At 37.9% G+C, this 20,504-nt stretch overlaps 1 protein-coding gene across 1 annotated transcript in view; it reads right to left on the reverse strand.

The window, feature by feature from the left end:
* spri (sprint) overlaps positions 1-20,504 on the reverse strand; it is a 131,002-nt gene that overhangs the window by 109,544 nt on the left and 954 nt on the right. Inside the window, exons 2-3 of the mRNA XM_064682247.1 lie at positions 8,554-9,019; positions 3,523-4,427 (exon numbers count right to left, since the gene is read on the reverse strand). Coding sequence (XP_064538317.1) covers positions 3,523-4,427; positions 8,554-8,583 — 935 coding nt within the window. The 5' untranslated portion in view covers positions 8,584-9,019. The remainder of the gene's footprint in view (positions 1-3,522; positions 4,428-8,553; positions 9,020-20,504) is intronic.

The following is a 20,504-nucleotide window of genomic DNA, read 5'->3' on the forward strand; positions in this document are numbered from 1 at the left end:
TCTATCCTTAACTAAATGTCTATATTAAACTGTGGCTCTTGGAACTTGTGTATTCATATAAAAACCCTGGAAAATTGTCCTCAATTTCGCATAGTTTCGAGCCACTGTGCAATCATTGTCGCGCTGATGAGCCATCGTGCACTTTAAGCAAATTAGTTACGCAGCTCATGTTTGCTGGTCCTGTTTGCTGTTCCTGCCAGACCCGCACTCCCCCCTGCCCTGCCCCATCCCTTTTCACGCACACATAGAGCTTGAGCGTGTGTGTGTGTGTGTGCTTGTGTGTTGGCAAACAAATTTAATAAATAGCTAAAGACACAAAAGTCACAACCCTTTGTAATGGCAAACTTCCACGCACCAGCCCCTTTCCGCTTAGCCCCCTCCCACTCTGCTGGGTGTTGAGTGGGGGGGGGGGGGGGGGGGGGTGGGAGGGGGTTGCTCTTTGGTTGATTCTGCTCGGTTGGGCGTCTGTCAACAGCCGAAAGGCAGCGACGCAGTTGAAACTGAAGAAGCCATCGTCATCCTGGCCATGTCCATATTCATATTTACTTAAGTTTATGGCTCGTTGTATTTGTTCTTGTCAGGGATATATTGTTGTAAATTGTTATTGGATGTTGTTGTTGTTGTTGTTGTTGCTGCTGCTGCTGTTGTTGTGTGTCCGCATTTGCTTTTGCGGCCAGCCACATAAAATATATAACACTTCATTTTAACATATTTGCCGGGGCCCCGCCCCTCATTTGTTGGCCGTTGTTTTGTTGTTGGCCAAATGTCTTGAGCCAAATTCATGTGACGCCTACGACGATTACGAAAGAACAACAACAACAACAACAACAACAGCAGCTTCCACTAACCGCGACGAGGGTCTCGAGTTCGGGCGAGAAAGATCCAGAGGGAGAGGGGGAGGGGTCGGTATGGAATTCTGGGATTTCGGTGGCCGTTTTGGTAGTTTTGCAAGAGCAACGTCTGCCGCTGACTGGCCCCATAATTTATATGCTAAACATATTGCGCTTATATGGATTACAAAAATATTTCTGTGTTTAGTTTTTGACATGGCGCAGTATGTACAGAAGGGCAGGGAGAGGGAGGAGAGGAGGGTGTGCCAGGGCTTGGCCTAAGCAGGCACAGATTTTGCTTTTGGCCTTATTGGCCCAACCCGCTCGGCGGAGAGCACAGAACAAGTTGGCTGTCAAATGCAGTTGCCTTTGACCTTTCAAAACAAAATTGAGTTTCAATTGAGATAACTTATGTAAAGGTCGCTGCCTTTTCAAATTTTTAATTACATTTGCATAGACACATTGAAAAGCTGAGTTAAAATGCAAGCCGCAGTGCTTTAATGCGTTTAAGGAGAATTCAATTATATATATGAATAGTATATTCAATTTGGGGTTAAACACAATATTTTACATTGAAGAATGTGAAAATGATTGCTGAATGACAACTAGGTTATAAGATGTATTCATTGGCACAATCTTATAATTTATATCATATAAAATATATATAATAACTTAAAGTAGATACAATAATATACCTTACAAATAAATTATAAGATGACGGCCTTTTCTAAACCATTTTATGGTCTACTTCTAATTCCTTCAATTCCCCACTCTTTTATATACATTCTTTAATAGCTTCGATTCTTTCACTCCCATCTTTTTAGCATCTGCAGCGCATAAATATAACACAAACACTTTGAATCCGACTCAGTACAAGACCCTACAGACATAATTGGGCATATGTAGCTCTTATGAGCTCTGAGTATGATCATCGATCATCATATGAAAAAATCGATATTTATCGGTACTTATCGACATCGTGAAAAAGAGGGTAAGCCTGCCCTAAAGACCAAATTAAGCATATGTAGCTATTATAAGCTCCGAGATATGATTAAAAAAAAACGAATGTGAAAATCGATAATTATCGATATCGTATTAGAGAGGGTAAGGTGTCCTGCAGACCAAATTAGGCGTATGTAGCTCTTATTGACTCGGAGCTATGATTACAAAACATAATGTGCAAATCGATAATTATCGATATTCATTGATATCATGAACAATAGAGTAAGCTATCGATCATTTCAAATAAACTTGAACGGCATGGACAAAAGGAAGTTGCTGGCGACTAAAGTATCCAAGATCAAATATTTTATACAGACGGACAGGCAGACGGAAAAGGCCTAAAATTGTTGTGGAATGTAAGTTAACTAAAAGCTATTTAAAGGCACATATATTTTCTTAAGCTAAAGGGCAACACCTTTATGCTCATTATTTCAACTCTTTTTCTCTCCCTTTGAGTCAAATTTGACATAGCGAAAAAGAAACACAAAGAACTCAAAAGTTAGTTCAAGGTGGCACTTCAACTGTCATTATACTCCAACATAGGCAATCTTGGCTAAACATTTAAGTAAATACTACATGTAATTCTTGTAATTATATGATGAATTCTCCATTGTCCCATACTTGATTGTTTTATTTTAAATGTCTACCCTATGCCGATTAAAAACTGTTTATAAAGGAAGGGTATAACGCTTGTGTCCAAATGTAAGGCGTAAAGGAAAATAGCTAAGATCTTTTATAACATCAGTAATCCTAGAACATCTGTCTTTACAGATATGGCATATAGTTATATTCCTTATAAGTAAAAGTTGTTCGTCTGTTTATAACAGTTGGGGACAACCATGGGAGTTGTCGATTATGTATTTTATTTTATGTTATCGATATCGATAAATATCGTTGCTACAATTTCTGTTATTGATATCAATTTTATATTAGGTAGCATAAATATCGTTTCAAGATCTACGCCCCAAAATGAAGAAATACATTCGAGCTACAACCCTAATTTTTGGTATATGCACCTATTTGATTGTTATCTTCATATGCTCAAAGCTGAACAACGATCTGCCGTAATTGAAGAATATTTTTTTCAAAATATGAAGCAGCAGACAGAGGGCGCATAGTCGCTGTGACATGGCTGCTTACAGGGTATCTGCCAGTGCTTACTTATGTATGTTTGTTTGTTTGTTTATTTTATGCACTGTTCGCACAAACGGCAATTCCCCGGCAATTTCAGACTGACTGACTGCCTAGGTAGCAGGCACCTTGTAGGCATTCATGCATTTGCCATTCGCATGAAGCGCTCAACGATGCATGAACCATTCTGCAGACGAACTGTGACTCTGTGACTGCGACTGCGACTGTGACTGTGGCACACACACACACACATACACACACATACATATATGTATGTATGTTTGTACGCCTGAGTCATGACTGGCACACCCACGGCGCAACACCTTCCTGGGTCTATGCACGGGCCAAGGCCAATGCTCATCCGCATCGGCAATTGGTCAGCCGAGTTCCAAGTATTTGGCCTGGCCACAACAATTGCCCCAATGTCAATTTAGCATGACGAGGCCATTAGCTGTGGCCAAGGATTGGCCAGCACGGTAGCAGGGCTTGCAGGCTGGCATTGGCCACTTCCTTATGGCTTACAGTCTAGAGCAGAACTTTAGCACGCTTCGTCACTTACCTATGATGCACATTGTGTAGCTGGATCTGGCGTGTTGTTGTTAGTCGACGCTGCGCCGTTAGCCCACTGACTGCGCTGCTGCTGCTGCTATTGTTGTTGTTGTTGTTGTTGTTGTTGTTGCTGTTGTTGCGGCACCAGAGAGGAAGCTTCTGCAGCTTCTTCACGTCCGGCGAGAGGCCAATGATGCGCGTGGCAGCGGCACTGGCACTCAGCGGTGACGTCATATTGGCCAAATCGCTGGCATCCGTATCAGCATCGGCCTCAAGCTGCTGCTGCTGATGTTGCTGCTGCTGCTGCTCGCTGCGCAGTCGCCGTGTTGAACGACGCTGCGGCGGCGGCGGCGTTGTTTTTGGGGCCAAGCGGCGACGCTGCAAGCCATTCGCTTGTTGTTGTTGTTGTTGCTGTTGCTGTTGCTGCGTAGTTGTTGTCGTTGCTGATGTTGTTGTTGTTGTTGTTGTTAGTCGACCCGTTTTCACAGGCCTCAATTTGATATCACTTAACCATTGTGGGCGTGGCAGCTGTATATTGTTGTTGCTGCTATTGTACTTATTGTTGTTGTAGCTGTAGCTGTAGCTGTTGTTGTTGCTGATGTTGTTAATGTTGTTGTTGTTGTTGTTGTGTTTGTTGTTGTTATTGTTGCTGCTGTTGTTGTTGCTAATGCTTTGCCAATGTTGTAGCTGCAATTGCCTTGAATGCTGCAGTTGTTGCTGTTGCTGCTGATGATGTTGATATTGTTGTTGCTGCTGTTGGTTAATAGTTGCTGCTGTCATTGCTGTTGCTGTTACCGCTGTTGCTGCTGTTGCTGCTGCTGCTGTTGCCGTTGTTGTTGTTGTCGTACCATGATTGGGCGCTGAACGCAAATCATTCAGCATCACATCCAAATCGCTGGCCAGCGAGCTGAGCAGCTGCAAAGATCAAATAAAATTAAATAATATAGAGCCACAAAATCTGCAAATCTCACACAACATCAAGACGAGTCGAATTTTGGGATTTAGTAATTAAAGAAAAAAAATAAGACCAGAAACATCGCAGATACAACTTTCGATTCCCATTTTTCATTCAGACATCTTAATAAATGTTCATGCAGCAATTTGTGTATGAGTTTGAACCAGTTACTTCACCCACCTAAGCTTTGATAGTCATTTAACACTCACGATTTTGCAAAAGATGTGAAATAACTCTTAAATTAATTTTCAAAAAAGATACAAATGTATGAAAGTATAGCTGCTTGTGTATGGATTTGAACCAGTAACTTCGCCTAGCTTTAGGCAAGAATAAAAAATCAGACCAGAAACTTCGCCCATAAAACATTTGATACCCATTTTTAACCCAGACATCTCTAATGAATTTTTAAGCAGCTATTTCTGTATGAGTTTGAACCAGTAACTTCGCCCACCTAAGGTTTGATTCTCATTTTCCACCCGCGATTTTGGGAAAGATGTGAAATACCTCTAACATTTATTTGGAATATAGAGGCTATATGGTAAACATAAAACAACTTGAATGCAACTGATTTCCGCGAATTTTCCACACTTGAGGGTGGAATTATCAAAATACCCGTCATACTATAACAAGAACTAAATACAGTTAAAATTTTAGCTTCCTCATTGGTCAGAACTAACCAAAAAGTCAGTCAGTCAAAGATTCTATATACTTTGGCCAATTAAAAGCTGATAAATGTAGTTGTAGAAGATTCTACAGATTGACTACCTGCAATTTCTTTATGATCCAGTCTTCAAGTGTTTAAGCAATTCTCATTTATTGCCCTTCAACTGAGCCTTTAGACAAGTGCAAATCGAAATAATAGTATAATAGCTAAAGTCATCAATTAATAACTCTGATGCATATGGAATATACAAATTTTCTGTAGAAGTGATCCACTTGGGTAAGCTTTTTTCGCGAAATATTTACAAATATTTGATTGAGCTAAACAAAAAACAAAGAAGAAAAAGAAAAGCGATTCGCTGGAAAATTGCAAATAGCTATAGCAGAATCGATGGGTAATCAAGTTCTATGCAAATCTGTCAGGTTTGTGGGTTAATGAACGGATGTCTCAACCAGCCATCGACTTGACACAGACAATCAAGTGCTGACGCCTCGACTGGCCGGGGCTGGCCATGAGAAACGATGTGGCTGCCGTTGATTTTCTTTCAGGCTTTTTTATGGCTTTTTCTCATATTTCGTTTGCTATGTATTTCTTGCCAAATCATGCCCCAGAGTCTAGGCAGCTTGGAGTCGGCCTCCGCGAGGAATTTCCGTTACACAAACAAAGCGCCAAAAGGCCTGCAACTGGCGGCATTCGGAGCCGCGGCTGGACCAGGCCCGAACTGGTCTTGACTTCCGGCCATCGCAGGCATCGAGTGTGGGGAGGCCTTGACGGGGCTGACGAGGCTGACCAGGCTGACGGCGCTGACGAGGCTGACGATAAGGCAACGCCTCAAATAATTACGCGCCACTGTCTCGACAAATGCGGCTAATAATAACGGGTTTATGGGTAGGCCGTGGCTGGGGTCGGGCTGCCCAAAAGCAAGACAACAAAACGCATGCAACGTGCAACATGCAACGCTTAATTCCAAAAACAAAAAACAACAAAAAATTTATTCGACAGCGAACCGGCTCCCACGCTCTGTGCTAATTTGAGCTCCACTTCTGTTTTTTTTTTCTTCTTTTCTTTTTTTTTCGGTCTCAGTTGCCGTCTTTTTCGACTTTGCGCATTTATTTTGGTTTTTATTTATTATTTTTTTTATTTTTTATTATTTGTTGTGTTTTTTTTTTGTTTTGTTTCACTTTGTTGTTGCTGTTGGTATTTATAAATATTTCTACAGTTTTTGGCCGAAACTTCGCAAACATTGCGAGCTCTATGCAAATTTTATGCGCTAAAAACTGAAGCGAGCAAATGGATCGCATTTAGCAGAAACTGAAGTGCGCTACAACAGCATTAAATAAATTAAATATGAAATCAAAACAAAAGAAATTTTAGTTGATTTTCGATTTTCTTGGCTACGAGACTGACATTTTTGCCGGGTCAAAAGTGAGCACTACGGCGGAGTGGCCCCAAATTCATTTCCCTATTGAGGGAGTACGATGGTCAAAATTTGTATGCAAAACAACAAAAATGTGAGCTTTGCAAACGCGAGCTTATGAGCCCATCTAACTTAGGTGTCTGAGCGTTGAACTAGCAAGCGAGAGGTCGCTGGCTCAAATCCGGCAGGAATGGGAGAATAGGCTTTAAAAAAAACTTTCTATTGTTTTTTTTAACTTGTCAACTAAACTGCTGTCGACTTGTGTGTGCCTGAAGCTAGCGTTTTAAGGCTCAGACAACGCCGGGTAATTTCTTGTAGTCTATAATACACATCTGACAACAAATTGCAGCAAAAGTTGATCTATTATTAATTTCTTATATAATTCTTACGCGTTTTTCTCGGCCCAAACATGCCCCATCAATATAAGCTCCATGCTAACTAAACAATGCGTGTCGCTAATTTGCACAGGTTCTTAGCGATCCATTTAAATGGCACACGTGTTGCAAGCTGCAGCAGAACACGCATACGCCTCATTGCACACTTAATGTGCAGCGTGCAGTGTCGTTTTGTGTGTAATATGTAAATTCAAAAGGAGAAAAAGGCCTTAAACACATGGCTTAGCGTATAATGTGCAACACACACTCAAGCACTTAAGCACACACACACTCACACACACACACACACACACTCGGTATGTAGACAGGCCAGCCAATTGAGCAATTGCCACAGCAAACAAATTCAAATTGAAAATGTGGGCAAAGCAGCGCAAAAAAACACAAAAAAAACTTAAATAAAACGGAGAAAAAAAAATGAGTAAAAAGAGCGAGAGAGAAAAATGTATAAACGACAATCACCGAGTTTCTTGTTTGAAGTACAAACAAAACTTCAATTGGCTGCGACTGCAATTTCAATTTAGGAATCATAAAATTTGAAAACAAGTAAGAACGGCTCACTGCGGCACGCCGAATATTAGATGCCCTTGCAGCAATAAGGCTCAGAAGTGGCGCGATACACAAAATACACAAAATTTCCAACAGATTGATCTTAAAGAAGCCCCATAATATAGTATTTCGATTTGATACGGATTAGCAGATATGTGAGCAAACTATCAGGGAATATACATGTCTTGAAAACAAAAAAATCTATTAAAAACGTGGTTTTTTACCAATTTATCCTACATTCCAAAAATGTTTTTATCTAAATCTTAGAAACTCGCCATGAAAAGCAAAATGTTCTTAATTTCAGCAAAGTTTTCCAAAAGTTCCAAACCAGTTTATGTAGTCAGAGATATCTTCTTATATGCGTAACACGTTCCATGGCAAAATTATAAAATCGTCAACAAGGGTATTTAAAGAAATTTAGAAAAATTTATATTGATTAACTAACATTTAGGAAACTTTTTTGATTGTAGTATATAGAGTTATATGACATAGATACAATTTTATATTTTACAGATTGTTTCCGCCTATAATGGTCGGATTTAATACGGATTGGCAAATTTGTTAGCCGAATATTGGGGAATCGAAACACGCCTTTAAATATTCAAAAATTTTACTTTAAAGAAAAACTAGTTTTTCCACTGATTTATCCTATAGTTCTGTTATATGGCATACAAAAATTTTATTTCCTCTAATATAGTAGTCCGATTTCATACGGATTCATATAGATAGTTAATAAAATATAGGGATATATATTTGCTAAATGAAAAAAACGCATTGTGCGACCGATTTGTTCTATATATATTTGATACATATATATTATAGTGATCCGATTTTGGGAATATGGGATCGAAAATGCCTGCTACTAAGCGTTGCACATTTGATGACAAAATAATGATGCCCTCATGAAAGGTATACAAATGAAAATGAAAATTTGTTCGTGTATTTATTATAAAATTAAATTAAACGAGCTTGGGGACTTATTGCAACGACACTGGATATGGGACAACTGGACGGTGCCCAGTGGACAGTGGACAGTGGACAGTTGATAGTGGACATTGGACACTTACCGCAATGGCATCCATCACAGCATTAACCATGTTTCTTGTTGTTCTTGTTGTTGTTGTTGCTGCTGCTGCTGTTGTTGTTGTTGTTGCTGCTGCTGTTGTTGTTGTTGTTGTTGCGCTTCTTATGATTTATTTGACAGTCATGCAAACATTTTGCACAATTTCAATTCGTTGCCGTCGTCTTTTATTTCAGCCTCCGCATTTGCTGCTGCTGCTGCTGCTTCCTCTTCCTCTTCAGGTTCAGCTTCAGGTTCAGCTTCTGCCTCCGCTTCGGTTTCAGTTTCGGTCTGAACTCCGCGTCCTTTCGCGTCCCGCGCGCTTCTCAGCTTGAAAACTGTTGACATTTAATTAACGTGCTCGATTTGCCTATGCGGCAGGTGGGCAGCTCGTACAGCACACACACACACACAGACGCACACACAATCGCGCACACACACTCACACATACATGATTGAAACGTGCTGGGCAGCTGTGGATAAAAGATTGACAACGAGTTAGTGCTGGGTTTAAAAGTACCTCAAGCTGTTAATAGGTGTAGAGTGAGCGTTAAAAGGACTGTCTACCAAAGCGAACCAGTTGCCAGCTCTGACAAAGAACATTAATAATAATGGGAACTGCTTCTAGTTAAAAGTTGATTTGTAGTTTAGGATCATATTATCATTAATTGGCATCTTTTTTTTCAAACATATCTTCCATTTGTGTAGCTAACTTAACAGAGTTAACAGTCTTTCTAGCTTTACTGCCTAAGCAGAAAAGGTAATGACATGTAAACTTTTGTTAGTAAATTTATATTAAAACCTCATGCATGCTTACAAGATGAGATCACAAAATATTATCAAATATGAGCCGAAATTCATCAAATATTTTCACTAATGAGAGCCTATTCTTATATGGGCACATGAAAAATACTCTACAGAAATGTTCTCTTCAGTCAGTCGCTTTTTAATTTCAAATCCTACATTTTTAATTTAATTGTTTATTTTTGCCTCAATATAAAAGATTTGTATTCGAGATTTGTCAAGACAACCAATCGATTATGATATAAATAATATAATATAAATAAATGAACTAAAATTCTTATATTTGTGTTTCATATTTGTTTAGATCTTCAAAGTCTAGAATAAAAAAATCGATCTACTATTCTTTACGGACAGCAGTTCGGAATAGTTATAATTAGGCTCATACTTTTAATATCTTGTTTACGTACTTTTGTATATCTTTAAAAAGCCGTTCAAAAAAACTAAATTCTTTTTTAGTCTAGCACAATTTTTACTTCATGCTCATAGACAAAGATCAAAAGACTTTATTTTTATTGATTTTTTAATCATAATATTTTTCATTAAAAAAAAAAACAACTCTCTTTAATTGAAAGAAGTTTTCTCTTCAAATAATTATGCAAAATAATCGCTTATTATGGAAATGATATGAAAAGAAAGAAAATTAAAATGTTCGAATGCGATGCCATCGATTCGGTCGAGAAAGAAGTAACACACAGAGCGTATTAGTTGGTGATTGGCAGACAAATTGATAAATTCGATTTATGAAGACCATATGCTCATTATGAATGTCCAACTGCTGCCCAGTTGAGTGTGAGCCGGCGGCGATGCCAAATGGCAATTGGTACTCTCACACGGAGCGCAATAAGCCAACTAAAAAGTGAATGTATTTTGCGGATAGTCGTACTTTTAATTAAAAACTGCGCCATGGCTAACGGAGCAATCGCGCTGTCCAAACATTGCCGAGATGTTTGACGATGATGATGTCCGTCCGCTCGACCGCGGCTATATGTCTATATGTCCATATGTCCGTATGTCTGGCTGGATGTCTGGATGTGTGGATGTCTGAGTATGAGTGTGTGTCTGGTTGTCCTAACCGCATTGCGCGACGCATGAAAATAAAAACTTGTTTCACGTATTTTTCACAATTTTCCGCATTTATATGCTCATTAATTACATTTTCATTTCCATTTCCATTTGCATTTACATAACCATTTCTTGTGTGTCGGCTGCTTAATGCCTTATTTTATTTGATTTAATTTTCTTCTTTTTATTGATAATCATTTTTTGTTTGCTTAACTGGCTCAGAAAAGTCAGCAGCCTGCTCAAAATTCCACAGCAGTTGACGGAAGTTGAATTGCAAATTAAAGTGCCAGCGATTTATACGATTTGATAACAAACAACAGCCAAAAGCAACTTGAACTGCATTCGAACTACGCACAATTTAAGCTCAACCAACAAAAAAAAAGCAAACAAGAAAAGCAGTAAAAATGATATTGTCAACTGTGCTCGACGAGTAAATACCCAGCAAAGAAGAGCTCTTCAATTTCACTCGAATAAATAACATATTTTCCTGAACTATATTCGGCTTACGATTCGATTTCCACATTTCGGAAGCCAGTTTTGAACTCATATTTTTTACTTTTGCCAATAAAATAATTAAATTTTAAACATTTACATATTTTAATGTTTCAAAAATTAATTGATTTTTCATATTCAGATCGTTGAATATCAAAAAAATTTACTTTCTGAACCATTCCAAACCATTTTTAGAGATATTTTTCGGTTCAACTTTAAGCTCAGTTAATCTTAATTCAAATATTCGGTTCGGTTTAACATAGAGTTCCGCTGATCTCTATCAAAATATTCGGCTTTAAGTTTCGGTTTAGAGTCAATCAAAATCCGGATCGGTTCAAGTTAAAGTTCAGCTGATTTTTATCCATAAATATTCGGTTTTAGGATTCGGTTCAAAGTGAACCATAACCGAATCGGTTCAAGTTTAAGTTTAGCTGAACTTTATTTAAATATTCAGCATTCAGTTTCGGTTCAAAGAGAATAAAAAACCGGTTCGGTTCAAGTTTAAGTTTAGCTGATCTCTTCACAAATATCCAACCAAAACCCGGTTCTTTTCAAGCATAAGTTCAGCTGATCTGTATCCAAATATTCGGCTATAAGTTTCTGTTCAAGGTGATCCAAATATGCAGCTTTAAAGCTTTCGGTTCAAAGTGAACTAAAAACCGTTTCAATTCAAGTTTAAGATTAGCTGATCTTTATACCATTATCCAACTTCAATTTTCGGTTCAGAGTGAATCAAAAACCGGTTCGGTTTAATACCGGTTTCAGTCTTCCATCCGATCGTTGTGGAATTTATATATATTAAATATACCTTACATACATTATCCATGGCTCTGTGTTACCTTACTAACCCCCTTTACAGGGTAATAAAATACAAGCAAATAAAACGTGAATTAAACACAAAAAGATACAAAAACAATAAAAAATTGTGTGACACGAAAAACGCGTGAAAAAAAAGGAACGCGTGAAATCGACGCAGTTAACGTCGCGTCGCTGTCGCTGCGCAGCCGCAGTCGCAGCTCATTACTCAAGCTTAAATGCATACGAAATGAGATTTTGTCTCGGGAGTTGTATTTATTTAAGCTTCATTGTATATATAAATTGTTTATTATATGATTTACACACTATGCACAGTGCCGAGTGCTTTGAATTTGTCATGAGGCGCATTCAAATCGACACTGACAAGAGAGAGAGAGAGAGAGAGAGAGAGAGAGCGAGATATTATCTATCTAAATGAAAAGTGAAACAAGCAATTTACAATTCTTAGCCACAATATTTTATTTCTATATTTAGTCAAAATGAATATGGTCTAGAACTAGCCAAAATGGTATTTAAGTCCAAATACGAATATAAACGTTATGGAATGCGGAACTTAATAAAATGTGAGACAATGGAAAGTGAATCATAGCAATGAATAGCAGATGTTTGCGATATGTACCATTGCCCTATAATACTTTGGATCAATTTGAAAAATGTATAACATATAGAACACCAAGCAGGAAAACAATGTGGAATCACAATCATGTCGAACAAAACGGGCTGAACCATATAAATGAGCAGTAAGAACGTGGAACAGTTTGATATGAAATGGATGAATGTAGATCAATAGAATGTAATACTTTATACATTTTTATGTAAAGAGATGAATGTCGAACAATAAATAAATAAATAAACAGTAGAAAATTTGAAACTAAAAGAACGTGAATTTGACTTGTGCAACAGATGGAATGGGAAACAGTGTTTGGTGTAACAAATGGAATGGAACAATACTAAGCGAATAGCGTCAATGCAAATAAATCAATAAATCAAAATATAACTAGAATCTGTGTTACTTATATAAATAAATATATAAATATTGAGCAAGCTAATTAAGAATTTAAAATGGAAAGGTCACGCAAACCAGAATTAAATAAATACTAAATAAATACTTATTAAAAATAAATAAATAGTGCAGCTGGTTCAGTTTATGGCTCAAAGCAAAGCATAGCATGCAGATTTAACCCAATTAAAAAACAAAAAAATTAATATAAAATTTTTTTATGTATACCAAAAAATAATTTATTTTATGTTTATTTTGATTATTTTTTGCAAAAAATTTTGTTAACCATGCTTTTCATTGGCTTGAGGCTTAGATTCTTATGTTTTCTTTTTTAAAATGGTGCACTTCACAGTAAAATACAGTTTCAGTACGGCTTTGAACCCGCTTGCAACTAGAACAATAGGCTAATCGAATGCTTCCAGTACATTCCCTGTTAGTCATAAAGTAAACAATAAATATTTAAGACAGACTTTAACTATTGATATGCCTTGTAAAAAACACACCGCCATCGTCTCAATATTTCTCAACATTTCAACAGTTTTTGAACAATCTAAATATTTATAAGCCAAAGAGCATTTGTGCTTCGCACTGGGCATCAAGTTTTCCCAACTTGTTGATGTCGCTTGTTTATATTTACCATTTTGTGGACCGGCTCATTAACAAAAGCGACACATGAGACAGCAGCAGCAACAACAATAAGAGCTCTGTGACAAAAGAGTTTTGTATGTCATGAAATTTCAGACCAAGTTCCAATTGCCCAGTTGCCAACTGCCCCCGCCCGCTTGCCCAGCCACGCAGCTCAAAGTTGTTAATACACTATCTGAACGATTGTTTATTAATTTTGCTTTTATGCAATACGCAAAGTTGGGCTATTATTTATGTTAAGGTAACAAAACAAGACCACAAGAAAAAAAGAGGTTAAAGCGGCGATAAATTGAAGTTAATTAAATGATATTGAGCCATAAATTGAAGACGGCATTGCGCGCTGACCACCATCCAGATACAGATACAGATACAGATACAGATACAGATACAGATACAGATACAGATACAGATACAGATACAGATACAGATACAGATACAGATACAGATACAGATACAGATACAGATACAGATACAGATACAGATACAGATACAGATACAGATACAGATACAGATACAGATACAGATACAGATACAGATACAGATACAGATACAGATACAGATACAGATACAGATACAGATACAGATACAGATACAGATACAGATACAGATACAGATACAGATACAGATACAGATACAGATACAGATACAGATACAGATACAGATACAGATACAGATACAGATACAGATACAGATACAGATACAGATACAGATACAGATACAGATACAGATACAGATACAGATACAGATACAGATACAGATACAGATACAGATACAGATACAGATACAGATACAGATACAGATACAGATACAGATACAGATACAGATACAGATACAGATACAGATACAGATACAGATACAGATACAGATACAGATACAGATACAGATACAGATACAGATACAGATACAGATACAGATACAGATACAGATACAGATACAGATACAGATACAGATACAGATACAGATACAGATACAGATACAGATACAGATACAGATACAGATACAGATACAGATACAGATACAGATACAGATACAGATACAGATACAGATACAGATACAGATACAGATACAGATACAGATACAGATACAGATACAGATACAGATACAGATACAGATACAGATACAGATACAGATACAGATACAGATACAGATACAGATACAGATACAGATACAGATACAGATACAGATACAGATACAGATACAGATACAGATACAGATACAGATACAGATACAGATACAGATACAGATACAGATACAGATACAGATACAGATACAGATACAGATACAGATACAGATACAGATACAGATACAGATACAGATACAGATACAGATACAGATACAGATACAGATACAGATACAGATACAGATACAGATACAGATACAGATACAGATACAGATACAGATACAGATACAGATACAGATACAGATACAGATACAGATACAGATACAGATACAGATACAGATATATTGTTTATTGTTTATATGCAGAGATACAGATTGTCAAATACGGCAGCAACACGCCAGCTGCTCACAGCTGACAGCTAGAGTTGAGGCACGGCTCGAGATACACAAATGCAGATACAGATACTGAGCAAATACAGTTACAGATACATTGAAAGCGCAGACGCACATTCGTAGTTTTGTGAATACTAAAATACGTTCGCTTGGGCCGCTTATCTAAGACAGAACCGGGTTCTCGCCTTTGTTTCGAGCAGCTTTGCGCTGTGATAAACGCTCAGCTCTCGCTGTTGATAAGCGACGGCACGCACGGGCAGAGCTGTTGCTGCCGGCGTTGCTGCTGGCGTCGTACGACGCTGTAAATTGAGGCTGAAGGTGAACTCGCATCTCGAGTGTCGCCAAGGCGATCGCATTCTTCGCATTCTGTCAATTGATTCCTCAATAAATCAATTGAAATTTCTGTGCGATAAGCGTGTCGATTTGCCACAATTGAAATGCATATAACATGCACCCCACCCCAATCCGCCCTCCGCACTCTGCACCCCTAGAAAACAACAACAAGAACAAGTGTCCTTTGCAAAAAATTGTTGCACATACGTCTTTTTGGTATCTTAACAAGTCTCAAGTGCCTGCCAATCAATTGAGGGCCGATATGGCTGCTTGCACCCTTGCCGCACGTATCTTTCAGATAGTGTATCTATGATACTTTCCAGCCAGCTACAATGCAAATTAGCGTGCGCAAGGTCAGTGTTCCAATTGGTTGGCGACATGTTTAAGATACTTTTGACACACTTTCCGTCACGTTTCCAACTCAATCAGGCCCAACTGAACTGGTATTTTTCCATATGGAAATCTATCTGTCAGCAAGTCATGCTCATTATATATACATGGATATATATATATACATAGATTCATGCATATATGTATGCTAAATAATTGTTATTTAATACTTAAATTTATGGAGCCTATCGAATCACGCAGAAAACTATTTCAAATTCTTTACAAACAAAAGCTGCGACAAACAAGAGATCAATAAATAAATAAATAAATAAATATACATAATTGGAAGACGTTCCTAAAAACGTAACAACCTAATAACTAAAAACGAAACTAAACGACATTCCTAAAAACGAAACAACCAAATAATAATTTATTAACCATTTTTAAAAAGGGTATTGCACATTAAATGCTTGACAAAGATTTAAAAGAATGAGATTTAAAAAAAACATTAATTGAAAAGGAATAAAATTAGAGAGAAAAAATTGAGTTAAATTATATACCCTATAATTATATTGAAACGGTTGTTGGGAACAGGTCAATTTTTATACCCTTGTAGAGGGTATTATAATTTTGTTAGATTTAGCTAGATCACCATCAAGAGCCAAGTTGATATAGGACATGTTCGTCTGTCCGTCTATCTCTTTCTATAAGAACTTGCATCTCAGTTCTCTATCCTTACTTTCCCGATTCCTTTTAACTTTTGACATAAATTTGGACTTTGAGCAATCCAATTTACATATTATTTTAAAATAACGTATTATTAAAAGCCAAACAAATAATAGATCGAAGAAACACTCATAAAAAGAAATATGCAAAATATTTCAAAGGGAATCAATTTAATTTAAGCTACCAGACAAAAAGAAACGAAAGAAATGAAAAATGCTTGCAATGGGAAATTTGGAGTCCAAAAGGAGTGTCATGCTTAGAAGCTGATGTTGGAAAATTCTTGGCACAGACATGAACTAGCATCTTCTTGCAACTCTATTAGGCCACACAGAAGATGCAACTTTTACTTTCAGCGCGCTGGCAACAGCTAAGGAAACATACACAGAAACAGAAACTACTCGCAACGACAAACAAACAAACAAACAAACAGACAGACAGACAAACAGGCAAACAGGCAGAGACAAAGCGACAGACAGACGCATAAAGTGTACGATTGCTGGGGGCGGGGCAGGGTGGGGTTGGGTTCTTCTCTGAGGGACACATGCAACACAAATATGACAATACAATGACGACAGTTTGCACGAACGCCAACAAACGAGAGCGGGAGGGGGGAACAGGAGAGATCAACGGGAACACATTCGTACATATCAGCGAAGACAAACAAAACGCACGAGAAAAAAAAAACGCACATGGACAAGAAAGAACTACGCTTAGCCGAACTTGAAATACCCTTTTTGACAAAGATATGCAGCATATAATATTCCAATCTTAGGTTAACTAGTTGATATCCGAGAGTTTGGGTTTAAGTGGATTTTCTCTTCAAACATAAATTAAGCTCAAAATTTTTTGCTTTATTCTTCCTATAGAGGCTATACGATAAATTACATATAGCATAGCTGTTGACCGATTATTCCACTGATATGGTTCTCCGATCATAAAAAGATGTTCCCTAAGTGTTAGGAGCCCTATTAAAAAAATTATGGGTAAGTATATTCGAGATATCTTAAAAGGACGAATGTTTTCTTTAAGTAGTGCCAAACTTAGGACTATTGTTCCTATGGAAAGTATATAATATTCTAATCTGGTGCTAAGAAATATGCTTAATACAAATTTGAGTAATTGATCATTTTTTAAAACATACTTTCAAAAAACGTTATTTATATAAGAACCTAATTTCTGAAAGATCTTAAAATGAACAAAATGTTTGTTTATTAAAGAAGTTTTTCCCCTAAGAATCAAATTCTTGAGAAATTGTTAATAAGGGGAGCTATAAGATATAGTTGCCCGATGTTGAAAAGATTTTGGCAGATTCTGTGAACCATTATAAAACTCAGATTAGTAACTCAGATAAAAGTCTTAAAAAATGTTGTAAAAGAACTTAAATTTTGATCAATAATTTCGAAGGCAGATGTTCAAACTGATTGTGAATATATAATATATAAGTATGCGAATACCTACAGGGTATATAACGAAAAAGCATGGCAGCCCTGTGGAAGTGGCAAAGTGGCACCGGCAGCAGCAACGCTCCAACTAGATGAGGGCCTGCGGCAGCTAAGGAGTCAAAAACTGAATCGGAGTCGAAGTCGGAGTCGGAATCGCCTTGTTTATGAATACGCGGGCATTGTGTGGCAAGGCGACGAGGCGGAGAGCCCAAAAGATACGCAGACATGAGTGGCAAGAGCACAGAATACAAATACAGATACAGATAAAGATACAAATACAGATGCAGATGCAGATAGACATGTGCAATGTTTGAGAACTAAACAAGGAAATATTGACAAATAGATTAAAACTTATTAAGGCAGCAGCAGCAGCGGCGGCAGCAGCAGCAGAAGCAGCAGCAGCAGAAGCAGCGGCGGCAGCGCAGTCGCTGCAAAAATGTCGCATGTCGCGTGGGGGCTGGCGTCTGACATGTTGTCGCGTCTGTTGCGCGTGGTTTAACGCACACCACAAGAGGCACGTGCAGCAGCCGCAGATACTTATGGCTGGCTGGGCAGGTTGAGGTAGGTCCGGTTAAGCACTCGGAGCCACTCATTGCCAATATTTATCATCAAATATGGTCGAAATCTATATTTAGACGCTGACGATCGAACGAGAGCGACTCGCATTCGGTTTATATATATATATATAGATATACATTTTTTGTGATCATCTTCAGGCCTGACCTCGAGCACGATCGCGATCGCGATCGCGTTCGCGGCTTTCTATTGAAACAGTTGGCCGCCAGAGAGCGTAAACACGAGTCTGTCAACTTTTTTTTCTTTTCGGGCCGCTGCCCACACGTAAGCTGATCGCCAACTGATCGAACGAAGTGATCGCAATTCGACCTAATGGTTGAGGCTGGCATATTTGGCCAACAAATTTGCCACTTTATGTGATTCATTTGAAAGCCAATCAAGTGGGTGTCGCAAGTGTAGATCACTGTGGCAAGTTCCGCGGATCGATCGTGTATTAGGGCCGTATATAAACAAGTGAAGGCGATGTCATGGGATCCATTCAATATCGAGAAGTTTGCTAAACCTGAGACACTTCACATTGTACACAGTCAACTCGATTGTTTAAATACCGTCGAACTAGCCGACTAGAGTAAAACGATCGTAAATAAAAACTCTAGAGGTGTAAACAATTGCTATTGTAATGTATATCAGCTAACTTTGGGATTCCTATGCTCTGGCAGAAGGCCTTCCACTTGAATGTGTGGAAAACTCGCGAAAAACGTTTGTATGAAAGTTTTTTGCTTACCAGCCGATCGGCTTCAAAATCATTTTCACAGATATTTGTGAGAATTTATTTGATATTTGATTTCTTGTGTGGCAACTGACGTTCAAAGGTTTAACAAACATAAGTTTATTCTTCAGCAAGTCTAACATGGGCGGAAACCTTTGATTCCAAAACTTTATTTCTTTATTCGAGGCATTTAATACATATTTTGAAATAAAAGTGTAGATCAAGATGGGTAGACTAAAATTTTTCACGAGCGTATAGACGAAATATCTACAATCTTTAGCACTAAACGTTTCACGTTTCAGGTTGATTATATTATATATCTGTCATTTATTTCTGCCTCCGCTGCTCTAATATAACTTTAGAATACTTTTTTGCCTGCTGAGCTGTTCTTCTTATCTTTCTAAACAAAAATTACAATAAATATTCTATTTGTTATGCTTTATAATCTATTAGCTTCCATTCTTCATGATCAAGTGATAATCATTTTATTTGCAACACGGCTTTCTCTTTGGATCTTTTTTCACATAATTATTATGTAATTCATGTTAATAAATCGTTGGATCAGTCTATGGTTTTCTTTTCAAAGCCTTCGTTCGTGTTGCTTGTTTTTCACAACTTTTATTTTTTTTTTTGTGTATCTTTTATATTTGTAATCCATCTCAAAATCTTATGATTAACTGAAACTTGAAAGATGTTTCTTTAAGCTGCTCATAAATCAAATGTTTTAAATGCACATTTAGCTGCGAACTTTACAAATGGAGTCAGCAACATGTTGTACAGTGTTACAGTGTTCGGGTGGACTAGTTCAGTTTTCCCATTAACCGGCAAATCCCTAAGCAAACACTCGGAATTGTACCTGATTGACCAGCGGTACGTAGAGTAAGGATCCGCTGATAAGACTGCGCCGTCTATCTAAAGCTAATAGAGACGGTAAATTGCATGTGAATGGGCACTAGGAAGATATATGAATGTATCTGCCAGTCGATACCCCATGGTAGGTACACGATTTGGCAAATCTGGAGTGAGGTAATGGACTGGCATTTCTCGGAGACAATAAATTTGTTGGTTACCTTTTTGTCATGGCGAAAGGAAGAGCGATAAGCAGAAATCGTTGACTTAGCCCGAGGCGCTTATCTAACGCGTCGAGAACAATGCAAAAAAAAAAGAAGGTAAAAGCAAGACACGCGGGCGACAAGCCGAAAGCAACCAATAGTCAATTCGCCAAAAAAAAAGAAACATAAAATATACACAAATTACTTATCAAATGTTGTTTATCTAAGAAATTTGTTGCTGCTGCTGCTGCGGCGAAGGAAATGACAAAAAACGCAAAGAATGCGAGCGCCAGGGCGAGCGAGGTGAGTGAGCGCGGTGAAGCGCTCTCGCAGGCAGCGAGAGGTAAAAGAACGATGACGAGATCTCTCTCTCTCTCTCTGTTAGTGTAGTGGGTGGCGCAGGCGTGTGTGTGTGTGTGTGCGTGTGTGTGAGTGCGAAATGCCGCGGCGATTAGCAAT

The sequence above is a fragment of the Drosophila montana genome, unplaced genomic scaffold (genome assembly GCF_035044405.1).
Source record: "Drosophila montana isolate Dmon_TW-CO22-7 unplaced genomic scaffold, ASM3504440v1 contig_2481_1, whole genome shotgun sequence".
Taxonomy (NCBI): domain Eukaryota; kingdom Metazoa; phylum Arthropoda; class Insecta; order Diptera; family Drosophilidae; genus Drosophila; species Drosophila montana.